This window comes from Cupressus sempervirens, chromosome 9, assembly GCF_028749045.1.
Source record: "Cupressus sempervirens isolate cs-2001-9-10 chromosome 9, ASM2874904v1, whole genome shotgun sequence".
In the NCBI taxonomy this organism is placed as follows: domain Eukaryota; kingdom Viridiplantae; phylum Streptophyta; class Pinopsida; order Cupressales; family Cupressaceae; genus Cupressus; species Cupressus sempervirens.
The window spans coordinates 462,698,387-462,723,279 of record NC_143126.1 but is presented as its reverse complement, the minus strand read 5'-3'; the positions used below and the strand labels follow the sequence as shown (position 1 = coordinate 462,723,279).

At 34.6% G+C, this 24,893-nt stretch overlaps 1 protein-coding gene across 11 annotated transcripts in view; it reads left to right on the top strand.

Annotated features, from left to right (window-relative positions):
* Positions 1-24,893, top strand: part of LOC149539340 (GDT1-like protein 1, chloroplastic) — a 203,345-nt gene that overhangs the window by 87,392 nt on the left and 91,060 nt on the right. For 7 of the 11 annotated variants that reach the window (XM_089800652.1, XM_089800650.1, XM_089800649.1 and 4 more), the window contains 6 exons: positions 7,244-7,305; positions 8,513-8,581; positions 8,814-8,865; positions 9,129-9,203; positions 17,232-17,361; positions 17,479-17,549. In XM_089800652.1, coding sequence (XP_089656778.1) covers positions 7,244-7,305; positions 8,513-8,581; positions 8,814-8,865; positions 9,129-9,203; positions 17,232-17,361; positions 17,479-17,549 — 459 coding nt within the window. Of the gene's footprint in view, positions 1-7,243; positions 7,306-8,512; positions 8,582-8,813; positions 8,866-9,128; positions 9,204-17,231; positions 17,362-17,478; positions 17,571-22,272; positions 22,325-24,893 lie in introns of all 11 variants that reach the window. The other 4 variants (XR_016356224.1, XR_016356225.1, XR_016356223.1 and 1 more) reach the window with 2 other exon arrangements.

Sequence of the window (24,893 nt, the reverse complement as noted above, 5' to 3'; positions counted from 1 at the left end):
GTGAAAACCCTTCTAAAATGAAGGGAAAAACCCAACCACACAACAAAAATATCACTTTATTGATAATAAAATGTTCAAGTGTACAATGCTTTTCACTTGATGCGATATGTATAACAAATAGACAAACTTTTCACATTACAACCGAAGGTATCTTCAATTTCCCAAAACATGACTCTTCATATTCCAAATGCATGTCTGTACGCATGACATGTCTTAATATTTAATATTATCTAAAATTATCACCAATGCCTTCTTCAGCTGAAGATGACCTTAATGGTTATAACGATCATATTTCTAAAAGATCTCTATCGCAGCTACAATCTTCAACAGGCAGACCCTCACACACGGTGGATGAATGTTGAACCTTAGTTTAAATATGTTCAATCTTGTCTAATCATTAATCCCTCTTAGTTGTTATTTCCTTTCTTTTATATGCACCTTCCCTAGAAGATGTCGAAATCATTCTCAAATATCGCTTGTGATGACCCCTTCTACTAGGTCGATCTTAAAATGATCCTAGAACGTAAATGGAAACCTTTAGGATTTTATTCTTGATTATATTAAACAAATTGTAAATATCATAACCCAATACTACTAGTAATTTGGAAAATTGTCGATAATCCCCTACATATAAAATCTTTTAATGGATGACAGATTTACTGTTGCTTGAGTTTGAATACAATCTACTTGGGGTTCCTTTAGATCTTTATCCATATTGGGATTCTCTTGCCCCAACATGAGCGATTTAGTCTTCTCCCTATGCACACTCCCTACCCACTACGTACTAATACAAGAGTTCTTATAGACTTACCCACTATTTATCAATAGTATTGATTAATGATTATATTAGACTTAAAATTATGCACCTTCATTAACTTAAGAATAAGGCGTAGTATTGGATTTATACATTGCCCTCCTTCACCACATCATATGCTTCTTACTAGAACTAATAATAATCTTAGGGATATTCCTATATCGACTATTCAAAATAATAATAATATTAGGAAATCAATCTATTTGTAATATTATGGAAAGTATCTCAAATCCCAATATTAACCCACTTATAAGCATGCATTAGAAATAATTCTATGTTAACAATTACTTATAATAAAATGGGGGAATACCCTTTAATAATTTAAATATTGATCCATTAAGAAATCAATTATATATTTTAATATTCACTTAGTTATAATTATATGTATAAGTTTTCTTATATAGATTGGCATCATCATATAAATGTGGATATAAAGTATAATGGTTCTTACCTTCCACTTTGGTGGTACCTACGTGGAGTGTCTTTTAAATTGATCACCCCTCTCGCTAAGAATGTATGTAGGTGCCCTCTTAATAATATATTATTAATTTTTTTACTCCTTGCAATGATGGGTCGATTGATCACTTGTATAACTTCGTGCCTTTTTCATTTTTTCCACGTTGCATTTTCCCCATGGAATCTGCATTCCCCTTTCATATTTTATTTCCTCCTAATATCTCATGCAATGTCTTCCATACCCTCAAGCATGAGCCTTTATATGTGTTCCCAACCATCAAGGGTCATGTTTGTCTGAGTAGGTGGCATGTGACGTGGCCTATGATAGGTCAATACCAATGTGGCATGCTTACTATGTCATTATTTGAAATATATATTATTTTGACCATAACCAATGATGGTTGGTTTTAATAATATTTTGGTTTTGACATTAGATTAATATATTTAACACTAATTATTTTTAGATCAACATTTGATTATTATAAATATATGTGATATTCATGTTTTAGGATTTATTTATTGAATGTATTTTATTTAAATTAATGTTTGACATCTTATGATATTAATTATTATAATAATATTTTATTGTATTATTTTATTATTATTATTATTAGTTTTCTTTATTGATGCAGATTATATTTATATATAATTTTTTTGGTAAGTGATATATTTCTATTAATCTAGAATAGTATTCAGAGCAAACCATATGCCTTTGGCCAAATATTTCAGAAAACCTTGACATTGCAGCTTTACAAAAAACCTTTCCCCTCCCCGACTACCAAAAGCCATCTATTGACATGACCATTACATTAATCCTTCTTGCCCTGTTGTAGAAAATGGGCTCAGAAAACAACTATCAGATACCTTAGAGATCAATTGACATGCCCCTAGCACAACAACATTTCTTCCCTTGTTTCTTTGACCATGGCACCTCCCACTGTCTCCACCTTCTCTTTCGTCCTACCTAGAACCGGCTCCTTCAGCACCAAAGAGCTCCCACCAGTGGTCGCTTTTGTAATCTTTCCTGGAGTGTGTTTCTGCTTCCTTTGTTTTTATTCTGCCATTCTCCGCCTGTCCACTTCCTACTGCTCCACAAACTATAGAAGTTGTGTCCCAAGCACCTTGTGCCTCCCCCACACGCTGAATCACAGGAATTGTGGAGCCGAATACTAAGAAAAGATGGAGACCCTCCTTTGCACCTTCAATCTGCCGCCACAGACTAACATTTGTGCAAAACCCAACACCTATTTCCACCATCTCCAACCAATTCTCCACCTCTACATGCCAGATTGGTTCAACACAAATATTTTTTGTTCTCCTTGCTTCTTCCTTACTCTTAGAGAGAAGGAAAGCCCACCTACAAAATAGAGAAGAAATATCCACATTCATCCTTGGATGAAAATCCTCACTCATATACTTAGAACCAAAAAGCTTACACAACAAATGAGTAAATTCATCTTCATCTACATTAAAGACTTCCCCTAGTTGTCTCGTCGAAATTTTGCTACAAAACCCTAACGTCAACTTCGGTGTCTGTAAATAAAAATTTGCCTCCATTTTAAACTGCCACCACTGTTCTCTCTATCACTTTTAGCTAATTAAGACACGACACAGTGGGTATATAAATTAACCTGCCCGATCAAGAAAGTTCCTCCTCTTCTCTTGTGTCACACAACATGACGCCACCCGATCATACCCAAATATGCTCTACACCATCAGTGACCACACACGTGCCATCAATCACCTTCACTCTAGCCATTTGGGAGAACATACCGGTTCATTATTATTCTTGGCTCTTCATTCTAAATTGGTCAAGTCGAAAAATAGGAACCTGCTAGATTCTATTCAAATTTATCCTCCTAAAGTTCTGTCCCAACTCTTCTCTATTGATTAGGCTTACCCCTACATTTGCCATTTTGTCAGCAATCTCATTCCCCTCTCTCAAAACATGAGACACTTTGAATTCTTCGAAATCCTCTAAAAGTCTTCTAATCCTTATTATATATTTGCCCATGAACCATGACTCCATTTTACCTTTTATAATCCCATTTACCACTATTTGGGAATCTCCCTATAAATGAACTTTCCTCTCCTCACACTTCTTTGCCAATCGAAGAGCAAATATGGCCACAATACATTCTACAACGTTATTTGTTCTGTCCTGGAGCTGCCTAGCACCTAAAATTAAAATGTTATCCTTCGCTTCTCTAATTTTCTATCATTATTAGGGCTCATGATAGTCATTCTATCAAGTTTTGAGTTTTTTCTATATTTACTAGTGCTACGATCATTATAAGTAATTCTATATCTTTTAGTTTTGTTTATTACATGGGAGTGCATACATGTATTGACATCTAGTTGTGGGAACAAATTATTCTATTTTATGAGGCATTTCGCTGGATTTACATTTTCTATATTTATTACTATCATTGTAAGTTAATTTCATGTATTTGTGATGATGCATTACATGCATGTATCAACATTAACCTTGAGTTTATGGCCCTAGAGTGGTATGGTTAAATTTCTACCTTGGGGTATGCTTTTTAGTTTGGGGTTTCAGCCACAATAATTTTATTCTGTTACATGTGGACAAATATTATTAGTAGTATACATAAGATTTTTTCTAGTTTAGTTCTCTTACTTATTCATGTGAAAGATATATGGTGGACTTGTTGTGACCACAAATTAGTGATATTCACTCACATCGGTTGAGTAATATAAGGTCAACTCATGTTGGCCAAATGGGTAGTAGCCATATAGAAATCTAACAGCCACCATATTCAATTGCCCAATTTCAGGGGTTTTGGAGAATTTTTAACCATTAATGTTTCCACAATGCTTGAGTGAGATTGAATTTCATTCTAATATTTAGGAAACAAGCTCTTGTCCACATGTATGTATAGTCATAAGATATAATTTTTCACAAAGGTATTGGAGTAAGTCAACCTATGCTAGTTGAGTAATTCTTTCCTATCATGATCTCTCTAGATCACAAAGAACTCAAAGGGTCAAATCAAATTTTGGACAATATTAGTGAGAGAAACTAAGTTACTGAATGCACACCTTGCTGGCATGCATTGGATTGAGATGCGCTTTGGTCCGAATGCATGCTTTGGATGTAGTCTGGGTGTGCACATGATGCACATCCCAAACTATGAATGCCAACTAGATTGGCAACTAGTGCATCTAGACACATTCACAGCCTCGGATGCGAATCCTATGCGCATCCAGAGTGTTCCCAAGTGAATTCACAAGCCAACCACTTATTGTGACTTTAAAAAGTCATTAAAAAGTGTTTTTTATGGTTCTCTTTTTGGTGAAAACCCTAAAATAGTCCTTTGTGAGCCAATTTTACCTAACAACGTATCGTTTTGTTTTCTCTTTTTTGCACTCATCTTATTTTGTCCCCATCTTGACATTTTGGAAGGTAGACAATTTTTCCTAAGGGGATTGTTTGTGGACTTGTAACAACCCTTTTTGAGGTCATAAAATGATGTGCACCGTGGAGGTCTGTGTGGTTTTGAAGATCTTTATTTGGTCTGGCGGCAGGTGTGCCGCTTCTCGATTGATCCTACAAGTAGTGCTGCCCCTAAACCGCCGCAAGAGGTGCTGTCCCTTGTTCCCTTTGGAGGCGTTGCCTCCATATCCCCATTTGATTTTTGAATTACACTACAACTTTGAGTTTGCATAGTACGCGTATTTGATGATGTTCTTATGTCTTTAAGGTTTATTCAATTGGCATTTAATGTTTGTCTTTGGCATTTGGCATTGAACAATGATGAAGTATCATGCTATTAAATGATTCAGTCTTACAATTCTATTTTTGTCAGACACATATGTGTACTTGAACATATCCAAAACTCCAAATATTTTTTGCACATACCCATAAACCAAGTTCTTGTACTTGTACCCATATCCAAACCAACAACTTCCGTTGAGAAGAATATAACCATAAGCTCCATTACTGATTATCTATAAATCTGCTCCCAAACACCTGCCTGATTCATTACAAATTCTACATTACTTTATCATTTACCATTGAAATGGCTTTCTTGTAGCTTTATTGTAGCAAGCTGCCACCATATTGCTATGTGTATTCCACCTCTAACTTAAAAATGATGTGTTTCATCAGCCACGGTCTGTAACTATCCTCAGACACTTCAATGCCCTTTATACAACCAATAAAGATAAAAATATAAACTTCCTGCCACTACTATTCAACCTATTTCTACTTATGGAACTATGTCTGCAACAATTTTTGCAATTTGGATTTCTAGAGAGATCAAATAAATGTTGATAAATGACCACAGTAGGTCAATGGGACTCAAAAATATTTCGATTTATTATAGAAGAAGAGTAAGGTAAAAGAGCCCTAGGTATTAATGTGGAAAGTAATGCGACCATAGTGATATGCAAGGAATCAACTCTTTGCAATCAAGAAAGTGTCACAATATGATATAGCTGCAAATCAAAAGGATCCATAATGCATGGCAACCAGCTCAGTGGTGTTTATATCAAGGAAGAAGAGGATGCTAACATAATCTAGAGACTTGCACCACAAAACTTGCTTCCACCTTAGATAAGCAACTTCACAAATTTCTGGGTTCAGACTATTGGACCATATATGCTTTTCTGACAGGGCTCCTTTATGGATTTGCATCTACTCAGTAGGATTAGCTGTTGCCATCCTATGGTTCTTAGAGCCATATCCAACCATGAATTATATTGTGTGAACCATCAATTCTTTTCATTGTGAAACACATAAAAGTAATGATGCCACAAAAACCATTCTTTTAAATAGTTGAAAAAACTAATTTCAGCCAAACTGAAATAGTGAAATGAGAAACTATATAGAAATGATATGGTTATTGTATAAATCACCAAAATTGTTCTTTTCTTATAGAAATGTGGAACAATGCCAAGGAACTATCATGAACCTTTAATATTTAGGCATATATGTAGGGTAGAGGGAATTTTCTTGTTATTGTAACAATATTATTGATTGCTTCTCACCCCCTTACTATTACTGATTGCTTCTCACTCACTCAGTTCATTTACAAAATGTATGGAATATGTTATGAGATTGTAATGTGCCGATGGCTTGCTTGGTTGTATGGTACCCTTTCAGAGATGGTCCAATGGTCCAGTTGACATAACGACCCCTCCTCAAGACAGTTCACTACCATACGATTTGAAGTCTACATGTATGATGATTCCTAGCTTCAATCATTTAGTCAATTGGGTCAACATGGTAGAAAGCTACACACCCTGTATGAAATAACACCACCCATACACTCCCTCAAATCTGCTTCATATGGTCTATTTATGTATGGTCATGTATCGTATGGTGAATAATCTCTTTGTATGGGTTGTATGGTCTTGATAGCCTACGATGACTAATTTCTTCCCTTGGCACAATTCCTTCTTCGTACAAGAGATCTTCTAAAAGCACTTTCGCTTTAGTTTGATATCAAAGACAGAGATCCACACAATATAATGAAGCGAAAGAAACCACGGAAATGAATCACTATTAATGTGAGACTTAAATTCTTAGACTAAATCCTTATGCACAAATATGCCTTTCTCAAAAGACTTCACGAATTTGACAATGAAGCATAGGTGAAAAATCTAAAGCAATATCTCCAACGGCACACTAGAGTGGATGCTAACCATGAAAACTGTGGATATCATAGTGCCTTGTGTTCAATCTAAATTAATCTGCCCATTGATTTCTGCTTCTTGTGCCATTGTGTCCGGTCTGTGAGAAAGCATAGAGTTATATTGGAATTATGTAAAATAGATTTTTTTTCTTGCATATATTCCTCTTTGTACGTTTCCTAATTGATTTCTTTTGAGCTTTTGTCCTTGATTCCTTTGGGTTGATTTGGATGATAAAATAGCTATGGTAATAGATTTATATTTCATCCGTTTTTCATAGTCACACTAAGATTGGTACATTTGTGTTTGAAACAGGCTCTTTTGGCTTCAAGAAAATCCAGTGGCGCTGTTTTCCTTGGGACATTTGGTGCCCTTGCGTATGTTTCCTGTGTTTTATTGTTTTTAGCTAATCACTTTGTTAAATCACCTTATTTGGCTCAACTAGTAGGTTTGTTGATGGGTCCTAGCATTCTTTTAACCCACTTACACAGTTGTATTATGAGGACTTCACAGCTGAATGTACGAAACTAAGAATGCAAAGAATTGAAAAATTAAATGATATACTTGGAACATTACAGAGAAAGGAGTTCAAGTTACTTGACTGCAATCGTTCAATTTCTAGTTTTGATGTTTCATTCTTTGATAAATACTCTACAATCAAAGGGTACAGAAGTTAACATCAGTTTCTCCTTCCATACACTTCTACCTGGAAGAACCTTCCACAGTTATGGTCTCATATGTCACTTTTGCTGCGAGATTGGTTTCTGAGAAGCCGTTAAAGAGACTTTAGTTTTGATGAATTTGAAACCATTGTTTATGTTTTCCAGAAAACTCCAATGATTGTCATACACCAGGTTTGAAATTTTTTTATCCAGACTGCGGGCTTCTTTCAAAGGAACCAATGGGTTGTTGCTTCAATCAAGTTTCCGCTTCCATTGCCATTTCATCTTTATCTTCCCTTTCACTATTAACTAGATTGGTTTCTGAGAAACCCTTAAAGAGACTTTAGTTTTGATAATTTTGAAACCATTGTTTATGTTTTCCAGAAAACTCCAATATTGTCATACACCAGGATTTAAAAATCTTTATCTAGACTGCAGGCTTCTTTCAAAGGGACCAATGGGTTGTGTCTTTAATAAGTTTCCACTTCCATTGCCATTTTACGTTTATCTTCCCTTTCACTACTAAGTTGTATTAACTATGAGTTTGTAAATCTGTTTTAAACTTTGAGTGGCATGTCTTGTAAAAACTCTACTTAATTTCTAAACAAATCATCTCATGTCATGGAAATAACTGCTTGATAATGGCATAGTTTCATATTTAGTATCAAATTTTGCACCGAAAGAAAGGTGGTTTAATACATCACTTTGATGTCTTTGTGCAGCATCTACCCAAGTTCAATTAAAGAAATAGAGCCATATCTATCTTGTTAGTTGTCAATTTCTTCATTCCTAAGAAACTAGATGTTACTCTATGTGACATTTACCTGTTTAATTAAACAAAGAAAGCTATAGATATTTGTCAATTTCTTCATTTTTAAGAAACTAGAGCTTATTCATATATTCTCTTTTATTCCTTATTTAGGGTAATGACAGTTATCTCTGTCTTTCTTGGGCGTACATTTCATTATGTTGATGCTATTGTGCCAATAAGGTAACCTTCTTTCTACTGATGATGTTAAGTTTTCTATTCTCCTTCTAAAAAAAGACATGCTGTTGAAATCTTATTTTAAATAGCTTGTTTTACCAAAGTAATATTGATGTGTATAGATTCCTATGTAGTTAGAAAAATATCAGCATATGTGAGCATGAAATATTTCTTCATGATCTTCCTATATAGAAAAGAATCTATTAAAGATATTTATAAGTGAAAATATTGATCTCAGACTTGGTCAAATGGAGTTGCCGCTTGATGATCTAGCTGCTGTTGGTCTTCTGGTAAGCTTGTTAAACTCAATTGAAAGGTAAACTAATGCTGAGATATTTTCAGGATGCTCCAGAAGCAAAAGTATCTAAATAAAGTAAAGAATTCTTTGCAGGATTAGTATTCGGTGTTGTTTACAATTTTTATTTGTGCTTTTGAACATTTGATGCCATAAAATATAAAGATGTATAGCATATGAGATGGTTTCCTGTCAAGCTTTGTATTTTACTACACTTCAGTATGCCCTGTCTTTTTTGTTAACATTCTTTTCACTCAGGTATATTTTGGAGTGTCAACTTTATTGGAGGCTAGTTCAGCTGATGAGTCCAAATCAAGTGATGAAAAAGAAGAGGTACATTTCTTTCTTTATGAGTCTGACGTGACATCATTAATCAAACAAGAAATTTATGTACAAATCTCTTGCTTTCATGATTAAGAAATTTACAGGTTACTGATTAGTGATTTGTTGACCTTGTTTCTTCAAAAAATTGTGTCCTCCATTTGACTTCTAAAGCTGAAACATATTTTATATGTATAGGAAATAAATTTGATTCATGTTATTGGGATTTGATTATTATTTTACTAAGTTAATGATTCAAATGCGGATTCTGGAAGCAGAAACAGGATGTGGGGAATTTTTTTTTTTGAATGCGGATGTGGGAGGAAACGTATATATATATATACAAAGAAATGCAAGAAATATACGGAAACAAATCATTTGATAGTATGACTATGATATTGAACCCTCTATCAAAATTCAAGATATTTCAAAGTTCATATGATATATCAATGTGCTTGTCCAACATAAAATCTGAACAAAATTACATAAAGTTTTGGCTTTCCTAGTTCATTGTTTAGCAAAACTTTCTTGAAGCCTGAATATGGAATATATTGGTCATTATTAATTTCAGCTTCCTATAATCTGTTCTTCAATTTTTGCTTGAGAGGTGCAGAATGAATACGATCCCTTGTTTCCATATACTTGTCGTGGTTTTAAAGTTGATTTTAAGATTGGCTTTTTCCAGAATTATACTCTTATTGACACGATGCTACTGCTTTATATGCTTTGATTATCCTGATGCAAGTTCTGATTTAATTTTAAATGTTGTGGTTTAATCATATGGAACGTTTATCCAATACCTTAGAGTTTGGGTCAAACAAACTAATACTAGGTATTAATAACTGTAAAAGGAATCAATCGAATGGTGCGTAATGTTCTGTAATTGCAAAGAGACATGATGCCGGAGTGGCTTTTGTACATCCATCATACTTTTAGCACATATAAGGTCATTTGTAACATATTAGGATGTTGTGATCAGTCTTTCTGTTTTAGCTATTGGGCACGCAGATGCTCCTAGAAGTACCGTGGAAGCTGGCAAGAAGCTAGCCACAGACTTCCAGATTCATTTGAAAGCCACGTATAAGGTCATTTGTAACATATTAGGATGCTGTGATCAGTCTTTGTGCTTTGGCCACTGGGCCTACGGATGAGTCTGGATGCCTTGTGGAAGCTAGCAGGAAGCCAGTCACAGGCTTCTAGATTCGTTTGGAAGCCATGTATAAGGTCATTTGTAACATATTAGGATGCTGTGATCAGTCTTTGTGTTTTGGCCGTTGGGCCCATGGATGCGTCCGAAAGCCCTATGGAAGTTGGCTGGGCTTTTGGACGCATCCGGGACCTGTCCGCATTAGAATCCGCATTGAGGGGTTTCCAAGAAGAATCGGTAACTTAGTTATTTTATACTCTGCAAGATCATAAAATTGAAGTGCTTTAGGAAACAATATAGTAAAGCTTGTAATTGATACATCAAAAAGTGTAAATGATGTGTGCACCAAGAAATGTATGAAACTATACGTAATTACCTTTGTATCTCTAGTCCCTTGGGACAAGGCTGACAACGAGACATTGTAAATGATCCGCAGTCTCTCTTTGGATACTCTCATCGTTTATGTTGTCCTGCATTTTGTCACCACAAAATGTTGGTAACAACACGAAACTTTTCCAAGCTAGTTTCGCATTTTTCTAAGCTTAAATTTGATATTTAATTGTTTAATGTTGATCGATCGATCAATTTCAATTCATATATCAAATTGTTTTACTGGAGGCCTTCATCAAATCTTTTTCGTTTTGCTTTTTGTCGAGCTTTTGCTTGATTTTTGAAGCCTCCCCAGTCCGTTCTTTGCTTTTGAGTTTGCGTTTGCTTGTTTTTAGTCCTTTGGTTTTGCTCATGTCATGCCTTTTGTTTTTTCCTTCGATTCGGTCTAACCTAGAGGTCAATCAGAGTTGTTAATCAAAAGTTATGCCCATTTTAGTGCCTCAAAAGTGGACATTTTAGGTGCAACAGCATGAATTAAAAATATGATGTTATATTTCCAATTTGACATTCACTTTTTGAAAAATATAACATATATTCAATTTTTGTTATGTTTTTAAGTTACTTTTACTTTAAATTTATAACTTAAAGTGACTATAGTGCACTTTATGTTATAATTTTAAGTTGAGTTACTTTTTAATTTTTCACTTAAAGTAACTATATAACTATATAGTTTCATTTTAATTTTTGGTTTTAAAAATCAAATATTTATTTAAATGTTATTTTAAAATGATGTTTATATATTATATTTCATAATATGATTAATAAATATTGTTTATGACCCATTTTGTAACATTTTTATAATTTTAAGTGAATTAAATAACTTAGTCTTCATAAGTGGACATTTTATATGCAATAATATGTAAAATTCATCAAAGTGGACTTTTTACATGTCATTGCATATAAAGTTTACTTTGGTGGACCTTTTTGATATCATTACATCAAAAGTTCATCATAAGTGGACCTTTTTGATGCTATGACATGAAAAGTGAAGTTTTTGTTACATTTTAAAAATATGCATCCTCCTCCAAAAGGTCCGATTTTACCTATAAGCATGTTTTAAAATATATAATGGCACCCAAAAAGTGTGATTTTATTTGGATGCATATTTTTAAATGTGTATGTGACTCCAAAAGGTTCAATTTTGGAGGAAAACATATTTTTGACATATGCATTGAGCTTCAAAAGGTCTGTTTTTGAAGAATATCATGCTTTTGCCCTCCAAAAACCCGATTTTGATCATAACTTGAGATTTTCTCAATAGATTTGCATGAGATTGTTCCATTGGAGACGTTTCTAGATGGCAATGATTTCTCTTGCTTCTAAAATGGATTCATTTACTTCAAAAATGTTTTTCAAAGCTTCATAATGGATCACATTTTTAAAGAAATTTGCAAAAAATCCATTTTTAATGCATGTTTTTCCTCCCAACCAAATCGATTTGGCATATTTATGGGATTACATTGCATTGTAATTCACGTTTTGGTGTTTTATGATCAAAACGTTTTGATCTTGTAACATGAGAAAAAACATTTTTTGCCAAAAACATCTTGCAAGCATGAACACTCAAAAACGTTGGAATATGGAGCATGAATAGGGCACGTTTTGGCATCTCTAAACAACTTCTCCTTATTTGCTGCCCTCTCCCATTCAAATTTGTTGAGTTGGAAAATGTCTAAGTGTTTGGGAAGAATTTTTCAAACATTGGAGCATCTTTTCCCTTCATTTTTGACACTTGTAAGTAGACTCTTTCTTTCTTGCTTTAAATTCATGCTTATCTTGCTGATTTTATGCATGAAATTACTTGATGGTTGCCATTTGTGACAATCTTTGCCATAGAAAGTGCATTTTTCCTTTAAATATGAAGTTTTTATTCATTTTCGTGTCTTTGGTTCTTTCCCAAGTCCCAATTTCGGGTTTGAGTTTTGAAGTGTATTGCATATTGGCATGTTTGAGTTATTTTCCGAAGGTATGTTGTTTCTTTTGTGTTTTGTGTTTTGTGCTTGCTTGCTGGTTTTTCTCCACTTGGAGAAATTACAAGTTCTTTCCCAAGAACTTGTTTTTGCTTCACTTCATGTGAAAGCAACATCACGTTTCACTTCCATTTTCCATGTCACAACATTTCACATCTCATCCAACAAATGCGATTACATGTTTTCCATCTCATTCACCATCCGCACATGCATGTAATCCCATTTTCTGCTTCCGCTTCCATTTTCATTCTCGCCTCTCCATATGCATTCATGCCTCTATGAGCAAATACATGTTTTTCCACTTCCCATGTCATTACATGCTTTGCATCTCTTCCATTTGTACTTACATGTAAAAGCTCGTCCACCATTCGCCTTCGCTTTCCATCTCATCCTTCATCCCTTGTTGCATGTTGCATTTACATGAAATCCATTTTCCATGGAATGACATCTTGAAAGCCCAAGTCACATTTTAAAAATCAACAATCTCCATTTGCACGCATTCCCATGCGCCAAACACTTTACTTCAAAAAAAACAAAAAAAGAGTAAAGGTGGTGATGGAAAGTTGTTCCGAGTTTACATCCGGACACCATCGAGAAGGTTTTCAAAGTGTCAAAGACTCTAGTTTGTGTTGATCTACAAAGGAGAATTCACGACAACTTAAGCGAGAAAAGCTGGATCACATCAAGTTTCCACATGATAATGGACAATTCATCACAGTCAGAGGTTATCAAAAGACACAACACCATGGTTATCAAAGTGAATGCAGCGATACAAAGTACGGGAACTTTCGATCCTGTTATCATTCGGGATTGCATCGCCAAGTACAAGGCCCTTCAGAACAATCCCTAGGATTGTTTCAATTCTTTTCTGTCTTTCTTCTTCTTCTTTCATGTTTGTAGTTGAAAATGATGGATTACATGAAGATGTGTAATTACATGTAATGCGAGTTGCATGTACGTGTATGTAAAAGATGTAATGCGAGTTACATGTAACCCTATATTTTCTCTTGTAGTTAGACTAGGTCAAGGTTGGTTGAGTTGCTCCCACTTTTTCCTCCACCTTTTTCTCAACTCCTATGCTTATATAAAAGAGTGCCCCCTCATTGTAAAAATCATCTTTTGTTATATGCAAGAAAGCTTTGCTACATTTGTGCAAGCATAAACTTTGATTGTGTAGTATGAATGTGGGAGAAAAGTGAATAAAAGAAAAAATTGAATTCAAAGCTTTGTCTGGAAGCAATTGTGATAGAGCAAATTAAAAGCTTTGACTGTAATTTGTGCCTATTGTCTTTGATTCATGTTATTATTGTGTGTTCAATAAATGAGCATAGTGATTTAAGAAGCAATCGGAGCCGAAGCTTTGACTGGGAGCGGTTGTGGAAATATATAGCTAGAAGCTTTGTCTGTAGCTTATACTTCTTTCTTAATTGGCAAAATAGTTAAGTTATTCTTACTTTTAGGAGTCTTTGTGCCCTACTTGTAAAGCTTTTCCATATAGAAATATGACCGGACTTAGAGCCAAACTAGTATATTTTCAGTTAGCCTTTGAGTTAGTGAAGGTTTATCGGTATCATTGTTTCCAGCTCTTGATAGAAGTGTAGTTAGAGATTCACCTTGCCCATTACTCGCTCCACGAGTAAGTGGATTCTTTCTTGAAAGATAAGAAGAAAGCATATTGGTAACACCTATTTTATAAAATCTCTCGACTTCTTGCTTACCTTGAATTGATCCAAGGAATGGTGAGAAGGAGAGCCTTCCCTTTAAGGTAGGAGAGACTCTGTCTCACACGTTGTGGCTGGTCATCCTATTTTGCGACTAGATTTTTACCCAAAATTGTCGGTTGCAAAATATCCACCTAACAGTTTAGATTTGATTTTAGTCCAACGGGATCAAATTACATTAATTATTAGATTGGTGGAATTTGCCAATTACTTGTATGTTGAATACCAACTATGCTTCAATGGATTGAAAGGTCATTGAATTTTTAATTATGCTCAACTGAATACCATTTTAATTGAATGTGAACTGATTTGACTACCGATTGTTAATGCCGCTAAATCGATTGTAAGATCCTTTGGGATTTTAGGACCATTCTTGTAACTAGATTGCAACTGACTTATTTTTAACTATTTAATTGCTACAAATATATGTATTTAATATGATTGTATAATGACAATATCTTTGATGAAGAGATTGCTAATGCAATGTTATCTATCTTGGTAGTTTGCAAGAGTTTGGTTTCCCAACTTTGATTCTGATATGAAAATAAAAAATGATGGCGATTCCCTTTTGGTCAACCCTAGCCGACAATATAATCTTACAATCAATCACTTTGTATAACTGATCAACATTTATGAATCTCTTCTGACATATCTGGTCTGAAATACATTGGAGTTCCTATATGTCGCCGCCTCTGATTTTTTCTGTATTAGTCTTTGCAACTACGATGATCTTAATTACCTTTCCTTAGCAAATTGTACCTTGTAGTTTGCTGATGATGTTGCAATCATTTCTTACCATTGGAATTGAATGTTCCCTTTTATTCAATGATATGATCACATATTATTTCTATTTACTGTAGGATTTATCTCTTTGTTTTCCATATGTGTCCTTATTTCTTAATTGCATGTCTTAAGAGTTGATGTGGCATATGAGTTGCTGTCATAACAGAAGTTGCTTATTATGCTGACAAAAGAGTTTGCCACCGTTTCATTAAGTTGACCATGCTTGCATCAATTTAAGTATTATTAAAGTTGTTGTCTTCCACCTTTCTTTAACTCCTCCCTGCTGACTGTGCATTGATCCATCTCCTTTGTTCAACATGATTGATCCTTGTTGTTGGGCAGAGTGTAGTGACTATGTGTTGTCAGATAATCTCCAGAACCTCCATTAATTATATTCATGAGAACAAATGTCCACCAGTGTTGCAAGCTTCCAAGGAATTCATTCCTAGTTCCCACATTCCTAGATTCAAGTCTTCTTCTGGATGTGGAATTTACGCCATCAGTTCATGGTTGCTCCTTGTCATATTCACACCCCCCCCCCCCCCCCACCCGCCCACCCTCTCGAGGAGATTCATGTAGTCTTGTTTAGTCAATAGCATATGTAGTGTTAATAAACTTAGTGATGACATATATTGAGTTTATTAAGGTTATTTGATACATTTGTTAATATGATAACTAACATTTGTTAAAAATTATTATTTATTTATAATATGTATTATTGTATTAATTGTAAATTATATAATAATTTCAATAATATATTATTATATTTATACAATTATATAATACAATAAGATTATATTATCCTATTTTTATTTATTAACTTTTTCTTTAATTTTTATTACTATTCCTTATTTAGTAAAATTTGATTATCTAAAATTATTATTTACTTTTAAATCCTATTTTAAAACAAGGACATCACATTTTAGATTGTTTAGCTTTATTTACCAGCACAATTTTAAAAGATATGTTTTTTTTATTAAATAAAAATAGGGTCTGCTAAGATTTTTTTTATATTACAAAATACATTAATGGAGTTTTTTTAGATGATCTTTTTATTTATACTTGATAAACTGAATATAGATAAATCATATCTCGTAGTCTATTTAAAGTAAGATATTTTCTAAATTTCATTTTACTTAAATTGGAAATTATTAAATTAAATTTATTCATATGAAATATTTCAAATTAAAATAATTTCACTATCTCCTTTTTTATTGTAAAAGCTGGAGCATAAATTCTTTCATTAAACTATTATTTTATATTTTCAGATTTTGACAATTTGAAAAATCTAACTTATCGGCTTGTCGTTGCAAGGACAAAAGTGTGCAACTGCTAGTGTAATTTTTTTTAACTTTATGACTAACCCAAATCTTCCATTGTTTCTTCGCCTACTTATGCTCACTTTCCATACAAATGTTTCCTTCAAGTACTCATTTCTGATCTAGGCTTAACATATAAAATTAGCAAATAAGATATGTTAGAAAAATAACTTCTTGTAAGACTATGAACGGGATCCAGACCATGATAGGAAACAAAGAAAGGAGAAATCCCATTTTGTTCAAAACTCAAACTAGTTTAGGTCATTATATCAAACTCCATTCCCTATTGACTGTCAATCCATGTTTCCAATTATTTTAGAAGAGATTTAAATTTTAAACTATCGTTTGTTAACATCTTCAGTGTGCATTGAAATTAATCTGGTCTCAGATTTTGTGTTTAGGATGTAATGCAACTTAATTGGAAAAATTGTAGATGACAAAGGTACGTCACTGCACAACATTCCCACTAAGTAGGCTAACATATTTTCGGTGATGTTAATGGTCACTCATGTATATGGATCCTTACTGCCTTTTAAGTTACCCACATGAATTTTTGTTAGTCCTAATAATACTAAACTATCTGTCATCAAACATCAAAATAAGTTCCCTCTCTCTTTCTCTTTTTCATTCCAATCTAGAGATCCCTCTTTTATGTGGACATCATGAAGTTTTCAGATCTCAATCATAAGAGCTATTTGACTTTGACTCAGGCAGAGCTAGCAATTGCTGGAGTTTCTGGAGGTGGTGCTGGGATTCTTGCAGCAGCTAATACAGTCATCAGCACTTTTGCTCTTGTGTTTGTTGCAGAATGGGGTGACAAATCCTTTTTTTCTACAATTGGTGAGCTCGTCAAGCATAGTAACATGACCTCACCTATTATTACACCTTTTTTTTTACTAGTAAAGATTATTTCTTTCACATGAATCTAAATTTCTCTGTCTTTAACTGTAATCCCAGCTCTTGCAGCTGCGTCTTCGCCACTGGGAGTTGTTGGAGGTGCAGTAGCAGGCCATGGTGTTGCTACCTTGGTACTTCAATCACTTTAATAGGTGTTTAATTGCAAATAATTGAATGAATAATCTTTTTGGTGGAAGATTCAAATGCTTGAGCAAAGTCAGTTTTATGATTCACAGAAAAGGCATGTCTTGAGATTTGGATAATGTTTGTTAGCTGTTATTATCTTCGCTTCATATTACGCGGGAACTTAAAATCAGTTATATTGCAAGATTTCCCGTTGAAGGTTTTCATAAAACATGTGCCAAGGAGATTAGGAAATGCACCAGCTATTGTCTTAACTTCGCAGAGGATCTGTTCCACTGTTTTATAGGTATGAAGTTTGTCAAGGACTGCTACATGGCAGGCCGGATGTTGGTGATTTCAAAAAGTCTTACTCAACAATGGGTCCAGTGAACTTCTCAGTACTTGGCATCAGGAATTGCTGGACCTTCAGTTTCTTGCAATTATTGATTCAACCGATTGTACTTTATTTTGGAAGCATCAATAAAGTGAGAATGCTGAAAATAATTTTGCACAATTCCCTCGCCCAATATGTGATTCCACATTGTTAAGTGTCTTCCCCTCTAAATCCTCACTTCTTAGATGGATAGGAATGCTTGTCTTACAAAAACACAATTTACAGATGTGTGAAACCTAGAGCCTCCAAGAAGCCATTCTTGCAAAATTTCAACAGCAACTAAGTATTGCATGCTTCAAGTCTCAAATCATTTACAAAATCTAATGAGTGAAAAGGGAACATCATTTATACATAATAATAAATGGGCTTTCTGGATATACTTATAGGACCTTTGTTTGTATATATGGACTTACTCTTATAGAAACTTTTGATTAGGTTCGATGGAATTTGTTGAATAATTAATGAATATAATTGTATCATAGCATTTGACTGTGAAGTCTTTCTTTGTACCCAACATTAAGAGAGGCCAGGGTATTTGACAAACTTTCCTAAAAACTGATTCACAGGAAAACCACAAAGTTTCTTTTAGGGATTCAAATGCAAGATGCTTTCAAATTTAGTGTTCCGTTTCCCGTCATGGACATGGGGATAGGAAGATGTTGGGGCGGGTTTCCAGGACAAAGGACCTAAGTTTGGGATTGGTGGGGGCATGTTGGGGGGGAAACAATGGTGGGGGCCTGCTGCATATACCATATACCATACATATGGTATTTGAAATGCTAGTTACAAAAAGATTTATAGAAGTAAAACAGAATAATTGCAAATACTAAATACTTGAAAATTGAATAATGAGCATTGAATATCAATAAAATATTGGAATACTTAAAAAAATCTCAAATTGACAAATGAAATTGTCGAAACGACAAATGGAAGATTTCTATTATATAAAAAATATCATAAAGATGATTACATTGAGTAGAATAATATCAAGACAAGTACAAAATATCAAAATGTAGTGAAAGGATGCCTCTAATCATCCCTCAAGGAAAACTCATCACTGGAACTCAGTAAAGTAGATATAAAAACATCAACTTGATTTGATGCAATTTGTCTATAAATTTCTTATTTTGTTTTTAAATTCGAAAGTGAGGGTTTGGGGCCAAGCACATTTTCCCTTGTGTGGTCTTTGGATTCTTCCTTTTTGAAGCATTTCTCTCCCAAAATTGACGTGTTTGAACTCCCTTGGAAATGCAGCATTTTAAATGTTTTTGCGTGCAAATCTAAGCTTGTTGATCTATCTCAAGGGACATTGTGCCATTTTGTCTTTGGGATGCATTGATGTGAGTTTTGTTCCACAACTTCCACTATTACATATAAAAATAAAATACTCAATCATTTGAGGTGAAACATCAAACATCCAATCTTCTCTTGAATAAGGTCATCTCTCATGCTAAGCTATTAGGTGAGATCATGAAATGACTTCAAGGTTACTTCTATTGTGGATACTCGCTTAGTGAAATAATGTGATTTTTTGGTAATCACTTAGGGGACTTACACTATTCATTCAATGGATATCAACTACTTGCACTAATTTTCTTGTGATTCCTCAAGTGTATCTATCTGTCTCTGTTTTCTTTCTATCTTTTCCCTCCCTTGGATGAATTCTATAGATCCCTTTATTGTCTTGGTGACATCTTCTTCTGATATTATGTATAAAAGTTTGTCCTCTGCTTGATTATCTTGATTTTAAAGCTCAACCACCCTACCTTGTTGTAATTCATTTTCTTCCTCATCCTTCAATTTCTAACTGATGAGTGACATCTTCGTCTGATGTCCAACCTAATGCTGAATGCAACACTCTTCATACCAACACATTTGTAAGTTGATGGTATCTAGACAAGATGGGCAAGTAGATTTAGAATGTGAGAGGCCATGCACACCACCAAGCATTTCTTGCATATTTGTGTCTTGGTTCCCATTGAATCTTCCTTATAAACTCATAGAAGTCAAATTCCAATTTGACAAGTACCATAGGCTTATATAGCTTTGAAAAATAAATTGTTCCTTGTAATGCCTACTCCACTCTCAAAAGGAACACCAAACAATGCATCTCGTCATGCCCAGTGGTGCCATGTATCCTGCATTGTCATGATGCTGCAAGTTGAGATAGTCTATGTTGATATAGCCTCTTGTTCAATTCAAACCAAATTGGAAGTTCGTGCAAGTTGAGATGGTCTATGTTGATGTAGCCTCTTGTTCAAATCAAACCAAATTGGAAGATCATCAATCCACTTGTCCATTAAGAAATCCTTTCCTTTTGGATTTTCTTATTTTTCACCTTTTCATTTTTTTCAGCCTTTTCACGTTTTTCTGGATTTTTCAAAATTTTCACTTTCTTTGAATTTGTTGCATTTAGAGGGATCTTCTATCTCAAATATAGCCTTGAAAGGTCACTCTTATTGATATCCCCATGAATGAACTTTTTTCATGCCCTCCTTCGAGTGCCAATCTTTGATGATGTGAGTTTTGTTCCACTACAACATACATAATCAAATACTCAATGCTTAAAGGTGAAACATCAAACATCCAATCCTGTCTTGAATGAAGTCATCTCTCATGCTAAGCTTGCATGGTAAGATAATGAAATGACTTTAATGTTCCTTCTATTGTGGATGTTCGCTTAGTTAAATAATGTGATTTTCTAGTAATCACTTAGGGGACTTACGCTATTCATTCATCTATATCAACTACTTGAACTTCTAAAGATTTGGCTTCACAATGCCCAATGAAATGTAGTTTTGATTTTCCAATTCCCACTTCAACTTAAAGTTGCTAATTTTGCCTCCTTCTACTCCTAACTATGAATACAAGGAATCATGGACGAACTTTGAACTCTACTAGATGAGCTTTATTAGTGACTCCACCCACCTAGTGTAAAGTTCTAATGAATACTCAAATGACTTTCACATCAATATCTGCTCTTCAATCCCAGCAAATCGACACAAACTAAAGATTGAATGTTAATTGCAGTTCAATGCTAATCACTAGCTCATCACACAAGACACTCCTACCATCATCAAGAGGCTAGTGTCCTAATTTATATTGGAGTCTTGCATGTAAACATCCACAATGCCTTTCATCTAACTAAACTACTTCTAAACAACATAAAATGAAATCTACTCCAAGTGAGGATTGAAGAAACCATGCAACACTTAAAAGCAACATTAAGTAATTCACTATGAAAACAAACAATGAATTATCAATCAGTTCCAAGCAACCTAGCAACAATTTGATCAAGTCTCTACCTTAGCTAGCCTACTACTACTATAACCTTCTACTAGCTCTCTAGCTTCTAACTCCACTACTAACTCCACAAATAAGAAGGCCTTGGTCTTTTCTAGTTGTTCAATTGCAATAAAGGGCCAAGATCGGTTCAAGATCAAGGGCCGAGATCAATCCCCACAAACACTAATTAGGATTGCAAAATTATCCACCAGTTACATGAAGGCACCATTTTATGGGCCAATAAGAAAATTACAAGGCTTTTGAGTGCCAATGACAAAATTGTACACTTGGCATAATGTGATTGAATGTGTTAGTAACTTGAATTTTTGATTGGTAGAAGGCAACTATGTGCCAACTCATCATACTCATCTTGTTGACTTGATCAAACTTCTTGGGAAAGAGAAAATATCTCTTGATACTCAACATTGTCAAGCTCTCTAACATGGTGCCATATTCCCAAATTGCTTCATCTCCTTGAACCTTGTAATGTCCTCGATTTAGAAGGTCCTAGGAACATGGGCATGTTAGTTCATCATGCTACCCTCATGAGCTGACACTGGGATTTGAGGGTCTTAGTTGAGAAACTTACTATTTATAGTAAGTCAGATGAGTCGGTTTCCATTTTTGACAATGTAGCAGTGATGCCTCGAATCTAGGCTATATCAGTGTCCTTTGAGCTTGGGTATGATGTTGCATATTGGAAGTGTTCATCAAGTCTTACTTAATAAATGGTTTTATAAGTTACTTGTTCTAATTTGATGGTGTGTTGGAGAAGACTCTTAAGTGAAAGGTGTATTCTGCAAGACTCTTAGCACGGTGTATGGAAGAAGCCTTTGGCCATTAAAAGTTATAAAATGCACTCCTCATGAATGATTGAGCATCTCATTATATGCTTATGTTTATTGAAATTGGTGGAACTCCAAGGGTTTGATGTGAGTGTTGGGAAATTCAGAATTTCCATTATTCCATTTGCATTTTGAATTGGCTGTAATTGCCAATGAATTGTGTGTTGTTTTCTGATCTGACATCTGCATTTTGATCCATGTTTGCAGAGTTTTGAGCTGAGAAACGATCGACACATTGACTGCAAAGTGGTTAAATGAGGTACAGTTACAGCGGGGACTTGTATTTCTGCAATTCCTAAAAGTGTTGGATGATCTATCATAGTGTATTAAGGACCTGTGTTCACTATTACTGGAGCTGCGCTCACTGTTACTGGAGCTTTGTGGGGTTTGATAGCAGCCATACATTCTGAATATTGGTTGCGATCTGTTATAGGGTATTGGTGTGGGATTCATACAAGCTGCAACAAATTGTCTCTACTCCAAACATCCAATGCCAACCTTCAAGACTACCAAGTTCTTTCAATAGAGTAAATTATTGTATATGAGCATTTGCAATTGTGAATATTTTGTAGTCTGAATAATAATAGTAAAGTTGGTGATCAGAGGTTAGTCAATTTCTTTGCATTTCAAGTTGTTATTTCTCTATATTTGAAAAACCCCAAAAAACATATATTCTCAAAACACAAAAATAGATATAAAACTTCAAAAGATAATAATGACTTCTACAACTGAGTTTTTTAGTGAGCTAGCAGGGTTCATTGCAATAGTTTTAGCCTACGGCGAATTGGGTTCATTTATGACACAACAGTTTATACTTGGAGTACATTATACTTGCAGGTTAGGACTTCACCAGTAGGCAAGGGTAAATAGGAGATTCAATTTAGCACGATGGGTGACACAGACGATGGTGGTTTAGTTAATAGCAAAGATGCTAGTACAAGTACTGACATTGACAGAGAGGCTAGGGAGATGCTCATGGCCCTTGCACATGGTTAGCACCATGTTGCTAATGTTCTGCAATAGCTATTTGAGACTTTGTAGCACGTTTCTCTTCCTAGAGGACATAGCCGAGACAAAGGTACCAGGAATGTTTCAGTTAGCTTTCACAGGTCTAGAGTTGATGATAGGGTGGACCATACAGGTACATACGATAGGCCACAACAACTTCCTTTTTTGAGGCTTGAGTCAGATGTGGTGAGTATTGAGATTGAGGCTACACCATTTGTTGATGATGTGGTGGCCCATTATGTAGAGTGGAATGCTTTACCAAAGGCAATTAAGAAAAAACCAGTCTTTGATAGATTTCTAACACAGAAGAGAGAGCACACTAGAGGTAGGTTTGGACCTGATATGAGACAAAGGCTACGACAAAATGATTTGAAGTAGGTAACCAACAAGATTACCTTGATTCACTTCAACAGTAGTGGGAAGGTTACTATGAGAGCTTGGCTTCACAAGTGTAATAACTCGACTGGCTCACACTGTTGTAATGTTGAATAAGATTGTTTTTGTTTTGAAATGTCTTGCAATCTTGTGTTTTTTTCAGAATATATGAATGTTTTGGTGTATATCAAATACTAGAATATGCAAGTAAATAACTTAGGTCTAATAATGCAAAATATCAAATTCTAAACAATCTTGCAATTAATGACTTGCAAATTTATTGCTTCACAAATTGAAAATTACAATTGAATATAAGGGGAACCTGAAATGTTTGGTATAATTCCAATTTGCAGCAGACCGAACACATTCCACCTTGAGCTTTAAATGACACAATTCACAACCTTTATAAGAAAGGCCCACATCCTTCAGTAGTTACCAACAATGCCAACAATGGCTCCAACACTGCAGCCCTTTAATGCCCAGATAATGGTATTAAAACCAGACCTCCGATCAGTTTGTAGACACCCAGATTTGTGATTGCAGCAGCTTGGGAAAGTGCCAATAATGATGTCTGAAAGCTACAACTGCGTGGGAATAAGCATGACACAAATGCTACCCAATGTTGCCCATATATATCACCAGCAATTAAAAAAACCAATGCCAATATGCAGCAAAAATTGGCGCTAGAAAACAGAGATGTGAAGTCCCCAAAACATGCCTCTATATAGCAGATGCAATTATCAATAATACCTTGAATTTTCTTAACAAATTCAGCCAGCTAAAACCCTCTCCTTAGAAATAGTTGCAACAGTCAGGAGGAATGACAAATCATATACCTCAGCACAATTCGCCAACCAATCTCGAAATAATTCTCAGAATACTTCAGCTGTAGATCCCAAACCTTTATACTTCAGCAAGGGCACAAAAATCAAAACTTCAAAAGTGTCACAAAGACAACAAAGAAAGATAAGATAATCAAATAATTGGATGCTTTTCTCATCAAATGTCCTCATATTTATAATCTCCAAATGGCACCAGTTTCCTAAAAGAACTCCACTTACACCACATTAAAATATAATAAAGTGCCATTAATATAATTTATTACTTGTTTTTGGCTCCAAAAATGACCTTTTCCACCATAACTTAATATTTTGACATGCAAGGCCACTATTTCCTATTCCCATGATTTAAAACTTTTCGTCCTGGTTCCAATGAGCTATGATACTGAGTTGACCAACTAATAACACTAACAAAAATAACAACCTTAGCGTATTTAGATGAATAATAATAATAATTCATTCATCTTGCGAAAACAACTGAAGAAGCATCATAATCGAAATCTGACAACACCAAAGTGATCCTGATGATGAAAGACGATGAATGAACCTAACGAGGTGACTTAAGATTCTTGGAGCCCAAATTGGAAGCCCGAAATAAAAGTTAAG